This window comes from Argiope bruennichi, chromosome 7 (assembly GCF_947563725.1).
Source record: "Argiope bruennichi chromosome 7, qqArgBrue1.1, whole genome shotgun sequence".
Taxonomy (NCBI): Eukaryota; Metazoa; Arthropoda; class Arachnida; order Araneae; family Araneidae; genus Argiope; species Argiope bruennichi.
Genome location: NC_079157.1, coordinates 114,905,338 through 114,921,979, shown reverse-complemented (window position 1 = coordinate 114,921,979; position 16,642 = coordinate 114,905,338). Strand labels below are relative to the sequence as shown.

At 30.7% G+C, this 16,642-nt stretch overlaps 1 protein-coding gene across 3 annotated transcripts in view; it reads right to left on the bottom strand.

Moving 5' to 3' along the window:
- Positions 1 to 16,642, bottom strand: part of LOC129974840 (nephrin-like) — a 654,834-nt gene that overhangs the window by 306,849 nt on the left and 331,343 nt on the right. For all 3 annotated transcript variants that reach the window (XM_056087607.1, XM_056087606.1, XM_056087608.1), the window contains exon 3: positions 15,065 to 15,175. In XM_056087607.1, coding sequence (XP_055943582.1) covers positions 15,065 to 15,175 — 111 coding nt within the window. The remainder of the gene's footprint in view (positions 1 to 15,064; positions 15,176 to 16,642) is intronic.

Here is a 16,642-nt window from a genome sequence, read left to right as displayed (position 1 = left end):
TTGGTGTGCTGACATAAGTATTGTACAGTATGGTAGGGAAAAGTATGTTATGGCATTGTGTAATACAGTATGGTAGGGCAAGTTTCGTATTGCATTGTTTGGTATGGTGTTATATGGTGCAATATAGCTACTCATCAGTAGTAATTCATTGTTTTCGTTGACCATAGCAATGTTTACAATAACTGCTCGAAATTGTAACCACCAAAAATGACACATACTTAATAGCGTCTGTGAAGCGATTTGCGTAAACATTCAAACGTAAGGTATTTTAAATGCACGTGAAAAAACTGGGGATATTTGAGCAACGAGATTCTCACCCGAGTCACAAGTGTTTGAATAAACAAAACTGTTTAATGTACCCATAGAAAATAATCGAGACTATATAAATCAGGAGATAAAGGTGGCCAAAGTTCGTTCATTCGTTTTCATTCACCACGTTCAACTCATCGAACTCCAAAACTCAATACTCCATTCTTGTTTCCTTTTATTTCAAGCATTTGAATCTCACCGCACAACTTGCGCCCTTATATTCCTATACAATAAGTGAACTTCACAGTGTCCCGCCACAGCCATTACAATTGGTACCATGAAATATTAATCATCCCATATATTTTGATATAAACTTTAAATCAGTCACGAATTTTTCAAACAATTTTAAATACATTTTATAAATTCTTGGAAAATAAAAATCTCCATTCCTCTTTAAATATATTTAGCAGATATCTAATTTCGCAATAACTCATAATAAATGTGATGAAACCTCATTTAATAATTCAAATCCTTTTCTCTAAACTAATTAAAAATCTCTTAATTTATGATACTTAGTTATATTTTTCCATCTGTTAAACGTTCATTTCCTTAAGCATACACCTTCTCAAAATCATTAAAATTTATGAACCCGAGTTCTTCATTAAATATTATACATTTAGACACCGAACACAAAACTAAAATCGTACAAGGTACATTAAGAATTCCACTTCCGTCACTAAGTCTCTCTGACGAAACCACTCGGTTTTAACATGTTTATCCTCTTATTTTAATTAAACTTAAAACGACGAGAATTTCATTAAATGTCTTTTTAAACTCTCTACTTTTCCAGCCACAGATTGGCAGCGCAGCGATCAGCAAAACTGACAAAGCCGTCCTTGAAAATATTACTCGGGCTTTTGTCTTAATCTCTTTTAAATGGAATTCATCGAGATGAGCTGGTAAAGCACGCAGGGATGGTATTAAATTAATTGAGCAAGCGTTTCCCTGATACTGGTGTCTCGTTGATGATGAGACTCCAGTAACGTTCCCTTTAAGTAAATTACTTTTCGGTACGGTTTTGAAGCCGGGAGATCAAGTTAAATCAAATGATGGTACCATTGGGCGCCCACTTAATAAAGCGAGTTTCATTGTTGAAAGACAATGACGCTGATTACTGCACGATTTCCCCCCGCCATAGAGAAGAGGTTTGGGAATCTGCGATAATTTATTAAATCTTAGATGGGACCGAGCATCATGGCCCGCTGCAGTTTCTGGCGAGTTGTTAAGGATATTAAGTTTGATGTCAAAGTACTTTGCTGCTGGGAAAGCGAAGCACAAGGGGTTTTTTTTACTTGCTTTTTGTGGTTTAACTAGAATTTTTTGGAAGTTGGAAATGATTAAAGTTTAATTAAATTTCTGTCTTAGTAAGTGTGTCATTGCACAAAAACAAGATTGGTGATAATCGAATGTCCTTTATTATCGACGCATCTTTATTTGTTTTAATACACAGAATTAAGAACAGAAGATAAGTTTTAAGCTATAAGGATTTAGCTTTGAAATCATTAATTTTTTTTTTTTTTTTTGCACAATTCAGAGCATGTAAAATATAAATAAGTATATTTATATTTTACATGGAGTAAAGAATAATTATAAATAAGTACCATATTTTATTTTGTGATAAATATATTAAACATCTAAGGAGTTTATGAAATCAAAAACGAAACTTGTCGGTTGTAACTGCTGCCAGAAAGCGCCAAGGAAAAATTTCGCCAATATGGTGATGATGATGATGTCGTGTCCGCGTTACCACGGAAAGGGGGTGCAGTAGCACCCGAGGGCAGAAGTCTGACTTCTAGCTCATATAAAGATGAAACTCACATTCGCTTGCACAACCCCTTTTTACAGGGGGGCACATTCACACACCTCGCAGATAGAACACAGATGAAGAACAACCATGCCTGAACCGGGATTCGAACCCGGGACGGGGAAGATGCGCTCACGGGGAAGATCACGGGGAAGATGCGCTACCCCTATGCAAGGACGCCGGCTCACCAATATGGTGATTTTAGCAATCAAACTATATAACATGTGATTCGCACTTTCAAAATTTTTCATAATAAATAATAATGCACTTCAGTACATTTTTATAATTTGGCGACATTTCTTTCTTGGCGCTTTTTGGTCACAGTTAAATCCAAAATGTACACCAAAAATTAATAGTAATCAGAACGCCGGGAATTATTCAGCACGCAATAAAATTATTTTTTTCCTTGTGATAATAAAATTTTTACTAAGCATTCGCTGTGATCGAATATCCTTTTTCTCCAAGACGTTTATTTATCTTATCATAAATCATGAAGAATAGATGAGCAATGGTTACTTTTATAGGAAAACGCGTTACATACGAAAAAAGTTATGTATGTAGTTTTGGAAAGTCTTTTAACATTAGAAAGAATTGGAAATAGCTACCAAATAAAAGTAATCTTTATTACAATAAAATAACGAAAGCGTAACATAGCCAAACATTTACTATTCCAGTCAACGAGCTCGCAGAGATTTTATTACAAGTTGTTATGCTTTTATTACGATGTTTTATTAAATGGTTCATCTATTTTACTATTTGTGTAAAGATATTGATCTTTAGTTTATGAGAGAGTGCACTACAAATATTACTATGAATTACCATCCAGAATGGACCAAGATATTTGTTCAGGTTTAGTCCTAAATATTAAAGTATGTTATGATTCTTCGCATTTGTAGTATTAATGCATTGAATAATTCTGCTTTAATACTTCATAAGTTGTGAAGAAATTAAATCTTCTTAACATCTTTCTTAGAATTTTGATATTTGACTCAAATACTGTTCAAATGATTTTCCATTGATTAAAATTATTTTCCTTCACTTTGCTTTATTTAAGTATTTATATATACATAATAAAAGATGATAAGTGCAGGGTGATTTTTCTGAACAATCTTATCAGTCGAGAAAATCTTACCGATTGCTAGGCAATTAGTTCCTATACAACCAATGTGTGCAATTTGATTTTTAATTGAAATTTTTTGATTCAATATTTATATAATGGAAATAAGCAAATAATACTTTCATTGTGCACGCATAAGCATGTTGCTCCAGCTGTATTATTCCCATGTATTTAGATAGGACCTGTATAACCCTGAACTGTTTAGCTAGAAAGGCTGTAGTATTGAATTGTTCCAATTCCCCAATAGTGACTAAAAAGTATGGATACATCGACAGACACTTTTTATAACAAGCTTTACTTTCTACAGTTGATTGGAAAATCATTTCCTGTAACTGTTTTCAGAGATCTTCAAGTTTTTGAATGGCAGAGTTTTGTTACAGAATCGTTTAAAGCAAAATCGATAATGAAAAAATTGCAATACTTTACATTTGATCAAATTTGCATCTCCCCAAAATTTATTTCCATATATAAAAGTGTTTCTACCACATCCTTTCCTCACAAAAAATTGTCGAAATTGAATTAATGAAAGAATGATTTTCATACATAAGCGTAAAATAGTTATTAAATATTAAACTTTGGCATGAATTTAGCATTTTTACTGAATCTATCGCGAGATCCTTGGAGAATGTTGTGGCGATTAATCTGTAAGATGCGGTTAATAGCATACGAAAACCGCGCAATTAGACACGTTTTCCCAAAAAAATGAAACTATAATTTGGACACAAAATTACAATCGTAGCCACAAAATCCCATACCAAATTAAATATATTTAAGTCACTGTATTTTTGAATTATTGTTTTTACTTGTTTAAAGTGTGGACAGATGGACATTCAACCGGTTACTAGTTTTGGGCCTACACTAAAGATGTTAAATCTGTATCTCTTTTCTTTTTTGTAATTGTTGTGTTAACTTATATTCGAACAGTCGGAAACAAACGCCTTCAGAATAGAATTTGCTCAAAATTTGACAGAAATCAAGACATTTGGTGTAAACACCAAATACCAAATTCCCTGTGTCTAGCTCAAAACTTTTCTAAGTTATCTTTGTTATAGACAGACAGACAAGCATAATACCAAAAATGTATTTTAAGAATTCAGGGTGGACTAAAATATGGAGGGTCATCAAAATCTCGAGTTAGAATTTTTTGACGATTATGATACTTTCTTTTTACTTCGTAAACGAGAAACTAAACTGAATATATATTTCTTCTCAAATTAATATTAGAATTTGTTGTGGTAACAGTGTAAACAAAAAGCCAAAAACTCAGCAGGTTATTTTGCAACTATATTGCCGTATTAGTAAAGAAAAAGGAAAATTGTAATAGTGAGAAGATACAAGAAGAAAACTTTCCGTTTTCCATTGAGTTGAAAATACATTTTTGTGATCTGTATTTCAAAATATCATCCGCCAATGCTCCAAATATATGATTTTGTTATGTTCTAAATGAAAGATTTTATCAGTTCGAAAAGGAAATCAATATATAAAACACACACGTTTTGATTTCAAATACAATGAAAAGTCATTCTTTTCTCCCCTTTCAAACCTCAGTGAATGTAAATGTCCAAATCTAGTTCGGATTACATTCCAGTCCTGTAAAATAAAAGGAAGCTACGATAAAGAAAGAGCGAAAGGAAAGGTAGAAAAGTTTCAAAGTAAATAAAAACTGAAAGGGGCACATAAGGAAAGATCCCGTGTTAAAGGTAATCAAGGAATCTATTGCGTTATCAAACAAAGTTAGGCTTAGCTCTAAAGGATATAAAATCGCTTTCAGAGTGTTCCATTTTTCTCTTTTAGCGGGTGAATGTTCCCTGGAAACTAAAAAAGATTCGGTTCTTCACTTTAAAAGAGGAAAAAGAGAGAAAAACTAAATAAAAATCATTCTACAAATACTTCTTTGCTTAACTTTAACCGACGCTTCTCGACTCGCATATTGGATTTTGAGTGATCTCTGTACATCGATTTTATTCATTACATTCCAAGCGAATAAATTTGACTTCAGGTTTTATTCGATTTCTTTTCTTTGATTTCTTTAATCTTACTTTACTGTTTAGTCTGAAATAAATGGTATAGAAAAAAATCATTTGTTAACCAAACAGCACTTTAAAGGACATTAAAATGTATAATTCTTTTGACGTTATTGTATCTGTTTTATAAATATTCTTTGCTTGTTCCATTATAGATAAGTTTTTATTTTATGAAAAGAAATTACAATAATGTTTAAATTATTAATAAATAATATTAATATTTTCAAAACTTTTCTTAAATTTTATTTTGATTTCTTCATTATTTATTAGGAATTGTAACTGGGAAGTTAAAAAAAAAAACTTTTTTCAAAGTACTAATGCAAAAACGAGAGCGTGATTTTCCATTATGGTAATTTGCTTATGCTTTGAAAAAATAAGGGAAATAAATATGAGGAACACAGTTGAACAAGTTCTTATCAAATTCAAAAAGGGAAACTTTTCGCAATAAAGATTAGTATATTATATATATGGGCAGAATCAAGTCTGTTTGTACGAAAGTAACCTCATTAACTCCAGAAGATATTCGAGATACGGCTCTAGCGAGTTCCTCGTTTGCTGTCGTTGTCGTCACAGACGTAGACATAAATGTCTTGATTATACGGGGAATAGTGAAAAACGTGCAGGGGTTAGTTTTCTGGATGTGACATTGAAAACATTCTTGATCGTTAGGTATAATAAAAGTTGCAACAACTGCTGAAATTGGAATGATCCACTGATTGCTACGCGAAGATAAAATCAGACATGACACATTTCATTAGAAAAGCAGTTTTCAGCATTTTCAAAATTAAATGTTTTTTATTCTTGAGAGTGATTTATTTTTTGTTATGTAAAAATTCTACACTATTTTTAATATCATATGTACAATATCTTTATGTACAATATCTTTATGTATCAATTTATTCATTTTATTGTTTGATTAATTATACTTATTTCATTTATTTGCGCTTATGTTTGGTGCAATACATTATTTTATGATGATCAGGTTTTTTTGTTCCAAGCTTTTATCATGTCAGTAAAATGTTTGAAAAATATGATTGCAAATAATTACAAACAGCAGGGGAGAACGGGACTAGTTGTTGCACGGTATAAGTTGTTGTATTCGTATTTTAAATTAACCATCGGTTGAAACTTTCTTTTCTTTTGCTGGTTGGTAGCTCTCATATGTAGCTTCCTCGAAGATTTTTGGATTACTCGCAGTTAGTAAAAAAACTACTAATGTAAAGTTTAACTATGTAGTTATTTGTAAGTTTTTTTTTTTTATTTTTTTTTTTTATTTGTTCTAAATTCTTTAGAAATATCTCTGCATAGCGAGAAATCCTGTATTTCAAGTAAGCGATGTTACAATGAAAAGTTCTGTACAACTTCATTATATTACTTACACTTATATAGATACAAAATTTCGTAACAATAGATAATTCGTAGTTATTTAATATGAATTAGCTGTTACAGTGTAAGTTTTAGTTACATAGTACACGTTTTTCTTTTTTAAAATTTATATGAATTACTATAAACGAAAGATCATAGGAGTGCATTTGCACGAGAAATGTTTCTAGAAGTGGTGACAGTTTGTTCATAGCGAAAGGCAGAATAAATGAGCATGGATTTAATTTCGTGCCATTCCAGAGACATCTGCAGTAAAATGAACATTGCTAGTAATTGAAAGTTGTGATTCTAATCACTATCATCTTCGAATTTTACTACTTTAAGGATAATAAAATAAAATAAAATAAATAAACAATATATATTTTATTAAATTTTTAAGATATATTTCTTTGGGATGCTGCATATAAATTACATTAATGAATTATTTTCAGTTCAGATTTCAGAAACCATTTTAACTAACGTTGTCAATGAAAAAATATCTCCTTGGAGTTTCACGGATAAACAGGAGATGGATAAAAATTAGACTAATAAAACAGAACATGGCTATCTTAAAAAAATGCTTTAAAATATGCTATGGTCTTTCCATTTAGGAAGTACAAAAACTGGTGAGTCATTACCCAATTAAAATCAAACAGAATTCCCAACGCCCTGGAGTGAATGTAAAAAAATCTTCAAGTGACTATTTGTCAGCATTTCTAATGGCTAAAGCTTAAGTCTTCTTACTCACTCTACTAACTCACGAGGCTAACTTGAGTATAAGTCCAGATTTTAATAGGCACAGTATGGCCAAGCCTTTAAAATCTTCGCAATGTCTTTGGTAGATCCAAATTCCATTGTCAAGGCATTTACATCGTTGTACAGACTAGACTGACAGAGATTCAGATGTCAAGAAAGATAATAATCAGAAATGCATCAAGCAGGTTGGAGCTGTAACATAAGCAGAGGCGGCATGTACTTTATATTGAATTGATCTTGTTATTTGAGCTCATATAATTCAGTTCCTTTTTTTCCTATTAAAAATAATACGTTACTCGTTCAAACGCATCTGAAAGAATGGTAGGTTCAGCGGATAAACTTGTATAGATATTAAGAAAAGAGACCTTAGAGGCGACCTTACTTCTGAACGCATCATTTAAATGTTAAAATGAAATATGGCCGTAAAATATGTTCGTCTTCCTTATACTATTCATGATATGCGTTTGCACGTTTCAAAAAAATTCACTATTGGTTTCATTGATTTATGGATGAGGAAAGACCCTTGAAAAATTATCTCCAAATATGATATTTCCTCTATTACATGCTAATTGCTTTAATACCAAAGAAAAGTACGATGATTTTCTCCACAACTGGAATTAGCTCTCTATTAAAACTATCTTGGAGTTGAAAACTTCTTGTCGCCACCAAAATTAATCACTTACAACAGATTTATTTGAGGGATAAAACTTGGGAAAAGATGCGCGAAGCATTCATGCAAAAACAGGAGAAACTCCTTTAATATAGGAAGAAGCCCTTCTATATTACTATTAAGTCTTTCATTAGAAATAAGTCCCTCTGCTTCTACAGAAAGAGGAGAGGAGAGATTTATAACAGCCAACGAGAAATAAGGCTATTTCCAGAAGCTAACAATAGGAAAAATGTCAAAATGAAAACTAATCCTGAGTTTCATTTTAATAGATTCACCGATAAAAATGCTTCGAAAAACCGAATTGCAAAGAAAAAAACTATGTAGAGAAGACTATCAAGTATTATAAGAGAAATAACATCAATTCAGATAAATAAATGTGTTCCTCAACAGCTATCTTTGGACAAACAGAACGGCGAAAAGCTTACTTCATAAAACTTTCTGAATCTTTCTTAAATCTAGGCTGCTTTCAGTGTCGCAATTTGGAATGGACCTACAACCATAGCACCAAGTTTCCAAAATTTATATTTGTAAAAATTGCAACTTAGGCAATAATTATGATTATTGTTCATCAAAGCCCCTTATGAAATTAAGTGCATTGGGAATAAAATTTATAGAATTAATGATATTCTATAAAATATAAATATACTCTATAATATATATAAAATATAAAGTACTATTTAACAGCTATCTTTGGACAGACAGAAAGACGACATGTTTCATAAAACTTTTTGAATCCTTTTTAAATGCAGGCTGTATTCAGTGTCACAATTAGGAATGGATCTACAACCATAGCTCCAAGTCTCTAAAATTTTGTATTTGTAAAAATTGCAATTTAGGCAATAATTATGATTATGTTCATCAGAGCAGCTTATGAAATTAAGTTTAATATGAATAAAATTTATATACCTACTAGCACTCTATAAAATATGAATATATTACACTCTATAAAATATGAATGAGACCATATTATATGTAACACACACATACCATATGTAACACAGACCATATTATATGTAATATAACACAGACCATATTATATGTAACCATATATATGTAACACAGACCGTATTATATGTAACCCATTTTATTGAAACCATATTATATGTAACCATATATATGTAACACAGACCGTATTATATGTAACCCATTTTATTGAGACCATATTATATGTAACCATATATATGTAACACAGACCGTATTATATGTAACCCATTTTATTGAGACCATATTATATGTAACCATATATATGTAACACAGACCGTATTATATGTAACCCATTTTATTGAGACCATATTATATGTAACCCATTTTATTGAGACCATATTATATGTAACCCATTTTATTGAGACCATATTATATGTAACCCTTTTTATTGAGATATATTATATGTAACCCATTTTATTGAGACCATATTATATGTAAGATAATGTGACACATATGCATGTGTCATATGTGTCACATATGATACACACATATATGTGTCACGCATATGACACACGCATATGTGTCACATCATCCCCCATCACAGGACAAGTTGTTCTGTAACAACGATATATGTAGGTGTAAAAAAAAAACTCCTAATTCTGTTAAGTTATTTTGTTTAATCATTTTTAAAAATTGTGTAATGAATTCACAATATTGTAGAAAGTTTTAAAGAGTGATTTATAAAAATACCTGTAATCGAATTCCTGAAAAAAAAAATGCAATCCTTCTAGCATTGGAAAGTGATACTCGTGGAACTTCACTTATTTAAGATTGATCATCCGCATTTTAGAGATGTAACAACAATCAAATAAATAGAGAATTAAAAATTATTTTTATATTAATTTGTTAAACTTTTATATTAATTTGTTACCAACATTCATAAGCAATGCTAGAATTCAATGTCTCCTTTGAAAAGAATTGCATGAAATTGAAATTTCCACCTAGGGTTAATATGATAACTAAAAGTTTATTCATTACATGAAATTCAATATTTAAATTTATTGAACGGTTGGTTAGGGACAACCAAATCTAACGAGTTAATAATTGGAGTAGGTTACGCAACGGGATCAAAGAATGATTCAAGCTAAATCACCAATGTTCAAACTCAGTTCATTTTAATCGAATACTCATAAATGTTTCAAGTAGCATTCATAAAAATTTCGCCAGATAGTATTAAAATCCACCCAATTCTGTATACCTACAATTTAAACGTAATGGCTAGCATGTTAATTTACGTATCGTTATCCTATGTCTTTTATATATCTGTTAAACATAACATTTTTAATGATTTATACAGCTAGAAAATTTCGTAATTAAAGAATAAATTGATTCAGAATTTTTAAAAAATATAAAACAAATGAACGCTTTATCGTAAATTCTAAGAGACGTTCAAAATGCCATATGGGTAAACATCAATAATTTATTTGAAAAGCTACGATTTATCGCGGCATTTATGTTATCTTATTCAGTTCGAGACGTTTATATAGCCTTTAATTGAATCCCTTCTTCCAATATTTAATTTTTGAACTTCAAATAAACAAGGTGTAAAATTTTAAATAATTATTATATTAAGTATTGATAGTATGTTCTTATATGATACTAATTAATAAATTTAGTGATATAATTATATATATATTAATCTAATATACATATTTAAAATTGTATCTGATATGTAAATATTAAAATTATAATTGACATTTATGTAACTGTAATAAAGACTTTTAAATTATATAACTCTTTATAAAAATAATATTTATATTTTAACAATTTTTCAGGAAGTAATCTTCTGATTGTTAAATTAAATTTACGTATAAATCAAACAAGGGAAATTTAATATGCCTTCGCTTGCATTTCAAGAAATATTTATGGAATAACGTTGCTTTGTTGATGAAAATATCATCTGTATGATCAAATGCAGTAGTATATATTATATCGAATTATCTTTAATATAAAACTCAGTAAAATAAATGCGGCATTACACTTAGTTAATATTTCAAATTAGATTTGAAAGGTTTTTAAATAAATATTTCCCTATTTCCCTTATTAAAGTATCATATTACTAAAAGACACTCCTCGTTTAATTGAATAAGATCAAATAATTTGGAAACTAAAAGTATTTTTATTTAGTATTTGTTTGTAAATTAAGTAGAAAATCTTTCAAAATGTAATGATTTGTCTGTATTTACGCTCTTAAAGTAAATTTATTTTCATTTATTTCAAATGTTTATCACGATATCAACTTTCTACATAATAATTCCTGTCTGGAATGATTTCTATAGATGTTTACTTCAAATTAAATGAATCTTGTTTGTAGATCATAATGGTTATTGCATTTCAAACAATCATTAAAACAGTGTTCATTTTCTGGGAGCAGATAATAACGTTTTAAGTATATTTTCGATTGTAAAAGATTCATTTCTCTAAAATATCTTTCTAGGATAATTTTGACTTATTAGAAACCTTTTTTGTCTATTAAATGATGTCGATGCAAATAATTGAATTATTTCTTACAATTATTGAGTAGATTATTGAGATGCGGAATTTTGAGACTTCAATCGATTTTATTTAAATTATTCTTTTACTTCTTGTACATCAAAATTTATTTTTTATGAATGGATATTTATATTTTCTGGCTTGTATTCAACATATGCTTTCCCTCCCTCTAACAGTTTGTATTCGAAGAGAATTTATAAAAGTGTTAATTAAAGATCTGCAAAGATCTTCATGGAAGATCCAAAATGTTTCAAAAGTGTTAATGAAAGATTTTTTAATGAATTTTAAGATGTGAAAAATAGACATTAAAACCAAAATTAGAATTTTGATTTCAACTCATTAGTCTTTCTTAAAAACTACAATTTTGAACCAAATTTTATAAAATTAAAATAATTTGAAACAATTCCCAACAATAAATATATTAATATTTCTAATTTTCTCTTTTGTTTGGCGTTCACCTTTGGATTTAGGAATAAAACCAAAACATTGTAATGCAACAAAGTACATATAAAAACTTTGTACTCATTAGATGTACCACATTTTCAGGGGTATTCAGTAACATAAATCAATTGGTATAAAATATTAGAAATTTTAATTACATTTAAATGCATTTTTATTAAAAAAATTCAAAACAATATTTAATTTTCTAAAACATTTATATTATTATTGTTGAAGAACGTAGAGGTGAATTAGATTATTTTAGAATCTCTGATCTAAGTTAATATACTAACTATTTATCTATTCTTTAATTTCTGCTTAATGAACAGAGTTACATGGCATTTCATTTCTTAGAATTACCAAATTTGCCACAGGTATTTCATTTCTTTAGATATGAAAAAGGTCATTTCTTTAGATACTAGGAATGTATCTGAACTTGAAGATCTCTAGCTGAAATATTATATTTATTTGATTTATATTATATTTAAAATGATACGATATTGATTAATACGAACCCAAGATAATTTGAAATAATTGATGTCGACAGCCAAATTTGGCATAATTATTCTTTAAATATGGTAATATACCTGCATTCGAAGATCATTAGCTGGAATTTTAAATATTTTTTTATATATTTTAAAATTAGCAAGAATCAATTGCTTTTTAAATAATTAATACTCAATAAAATTTTTTGACTCTACTAAAAAAGCGATTCATTATCTTTACAATAATGTAAATTTTAAATAATTTAAATATTTTTGACCAATATTGTATATTTCTAAACTCATTTTGGTATTTCAATATAATGAGAAAAAACATGAAGTAGAAAGTCAACTTGTGATCCCTTGATCTTTAAAGTCAAACTTCTACCCATTTGATTGGCGTTTGAAAAGGAAGGCTGAACCAATAAGGGAACTTCACTTCGCCAGGTTATCCTAGGATGCGGCGAGCCGCCACTTTTGGATTTACAATCACAATCTACTATTGATAAGGTGTCTTAGAAATGCAAATACTTTTTTCGAAATTCAAAATCCTTGAGGGATGTCAGGAGTTCTATATTTTTTAACAAGATTTTTTTTAATATTTTCTCACAGTGTGATATAAAAAAACATCTTTTCAATTTATGTTTGATTTCATTTAGTACTTTATAGAAACTATAAAAGTCTAAAAAAAATTGAGAAAAAAATCTTGAGTTTAATGTTTTTGAAATTTCAGAGTAAAAGTAGTGGGAGTGGTCTCTACGAAACTTTCTCGCATATTCTCTAATAAAGGTGTTATCACAGAGAACACCTTGCGTGGTAATGACATCTAATAGTCATGAAATATTAACCTTTGGCTTGAACTAAGTATTTTTACTTATTCTGTACTGTGATTAAATATTATGATTAGCTATCATCAGTATAGTTAAAGACGAAGAACATTTTTAATTATCTTCCCATCATCCGACGAGTATTTGGTTTCCTAAAAATCGTTGTTATATCAAGGTATCAAGTGATGAAGTTTCCTTGAGTTATCATATTGATCAATAATCTTATATATTTACGTTCAATGATCTGTTGTTATGAATCTGTAATTTGTTTCCCAGTGAGATCTGTCATAAACCGGTTTCACAGACAGATCTTATGGATACAGAATAGATGCCGGATCAATGACCTTCGAACTTAGAAACAAACTTGGCTAGCATTTGGCGATGGATCCAGGATTTTTGGCAGTAGGTATATTAGGATGTGATATAGATTGATCTTTCTAGAACCTTCTTTAGCCTGTTTCAGAAACTATAAAAAGCTGCGAGAGTGAGCTGGTGTGAATCAGTTGAGCAGAGCTTAGATGATTAATGAGTCGAGTATTGGATCCTGTGCAGAAACTAGTCAACTATTGAAGAAACCTCGAGTTCTGTGTTGAGTAGGCTGCGTGTAATCAAATCAGCAATGAATCGGCAGTCAAGATCAACTAATGGTGGTTATCAGATGTCTGAGAGAAGTGAATAATCGTATGAAGTCTCTATTCCTGAGGAGTTCTCACCGAGTGCTTTATGGTGTGACGGTTGTTCACTACCGATTAGCTACTTGTATGCTGCTGTTTATTAAAAGCTTTATTCACATCTAAATCTCGGCATAGTTTTGTGGTCTTCGTGGTCATGTCTTTGTGTTCAATAAACGCCGTTTTTTGTTATTAAACTTGTTGACCGGGTGATATGTCCGACTGTGGGAGATATTCGCTGGGGATGCATACATGACACGTCCGTCATGAAAAGGGTTACTAGCGTAACTATTTTATTCATATTATTAACATAAGGTAAGGCGGCGTCCTGGCATAGGGGTAACGCGTCTTTCCCGTTATCTAGGCGTCCCAGGTTCGATTCCCGGTTCAAGCATATTTTTCAGGTTCTTCCCCCTGTGTTCGAGGCCGTGGTGGCCTGGTAGTAAGGTCTCGGCTTCGGAGCAGGTGGGTTTCAGGTTCGTGACCCAACACCACCGAAGAACCGTCGTGTAAGGGGGCCTGTCCACGTTAAATCCGTTCAGGGCCAAACGTCCTACCACTGGTGTGGAGTGGGGGCGCCATTTCAAGTGTCATTTCGTCATCTGACCACGGTTCAAAATTATGAGGTCCGTCCCAAAATAGTGTTGCTTTAAAAGGGGACGTTAATCTAACTAAACTTCCCCTTGTGCTATATCTCTGAGGTGTGTAAAAAGCCCCCCCCCCCCTCAGTAAAAAAGGGCTGTGCAAGCGATTGCGTGAGTGTCATCTTCATATGAGCTAGAAGTCAGACTTCGAGCCCTTAGAAGCTACTGTGCAAACTCGGCTTAAATCGTTCGTCAGCGGACTTGTCTATGACAAGTGCATAAGTAACAACAACAACATAAGATAAATTTCATATTGCAATGTTTTCATAAAAGAACATAATTTGTTTTTCTAAGGTTATCTTTAAATCAAATTAACACAACTTCAAAAGATTATAAAGTTGAATCTCTGCTTTCAAGTCATATATCGATATTTTAAAAACGTCAAATAAACATTTTTTAAAATAACTTTTTCATTTAAAAGAAAAACAAAGTTGCTTTCTTTTAAGCAAATCTATATGCACATATTTTGAAAGTCCGTCTCACCTCCTTCAGCTTCGCAGATCAAAGTAACATTCGACCCTTCGTCCACTGGTCCAATGGTTTCTTCAATCCGCTGTCCACTCTCGTCCATTATGTTAACCTCTCGAGGTGGAACTGCAAAAGAAAAAAAGAATCAGAGTAAAATACAGGAGCCGGAACCGATCCTCTACATGCACTCGTTCTGGAGCGATCGTATCGACAAATCGCTCTATACGTCACGGATGACTCGAACTGAGCTTCGCAAAGAAATGGGTTTTAAATCTATTGGAATGTTGGACTCGTCTCGAACAATTTGCGAATGGAAATGCGATCTTCGGGAATTGAAAGAATCGAAAAACTTGAACGGCTTCCTTTCTCCTGATTTTATTATCCCCGATGCAAAATTGCTTATTTTATCTGGAAAGCCCGACGCGATTCATGAACTCGTGATGGTACAGGAGAAATTTCTTATGCATTCATGTAACCAATTCCGAAAGGGATCTATCTATCTTCAAATATTTTTGTGTACACTCGAAGCAGGGGCGAATAACAAAGTGCCAAATGGAACGTTTCGTGCTTAAATGCTGTGAATAATGGCTTAGTCTTTACTGCACTTCTTTCAATGAATAATTATCATTTTGCATATAATTTATTATAATTTGATATATATTTTTTAATTTTTACACTTACTAGTTTCTTGTAATTAAAAATTCATTCCTCTAGTAGAGCTAATGTGTAGTCACAGACATAACATTGACTTGGACCAAAAATAAAAAAACTGAACTTCATAAAATAATACTGTGCTACGCATAAACATTGAGAATATAAATAATTGAACAAGAATGTGATTATTTATGTAAAAAAATGCTTGAAATATTAAAAACACTAGCCGTCTTTAGAGAGTAGATTGTTTTCAGGGATTAACGTATCTAAAATTTTTAGTTGAATATTTTATCTATTTAATTTGGGTTTAATGGCTTCTTCAGTTAGATATTTTTAACGTTGAATTGATAGATATATAATTCCTATTTAGAACACGTACGCCGCTCTGTTCCTTCCCTTATACATTTCCCGTATTTTTTGTCAGCTCCTCAAAAATTCATAAAAACTGGATACATTTTAACCAATTGCACTCGGGTGGTGCCTCTCAGGCACCATTCAAGACTGTGTATCATTTTGGCGTTTTATTTATTTATTTTTAAATTTTGGTTTTTAAAAATACCTACAGAATGATAAAAAGATGTAAATTCCTTTTTTGGAAAATTTCAACTTGAAACAGTTATTTATATTTATTTTGCGGAACAATAAACTAGCCCTTATTTTAAGTGAATAAGTTTCCATTGAATTACTTTTCGGAGAGCAAAGGGTTAACAATGTAATTTAATTTCTAATCAGAAATAATGTAAAATAAGGCATACTTTTTTCATGTTAACGCTATTATAAATACGAATTTAAATCCTTTACAGATTTTTCGATTTCAGTAAATATACCACTGGATTTCATGAAATATGCTTAGAAAATAATGATTTGTATTAAAAATAAGATAGAAATTCGAATTGTAAAGCAAAGAAGATAGAAATATCTTCAATAGTGACTTTAATC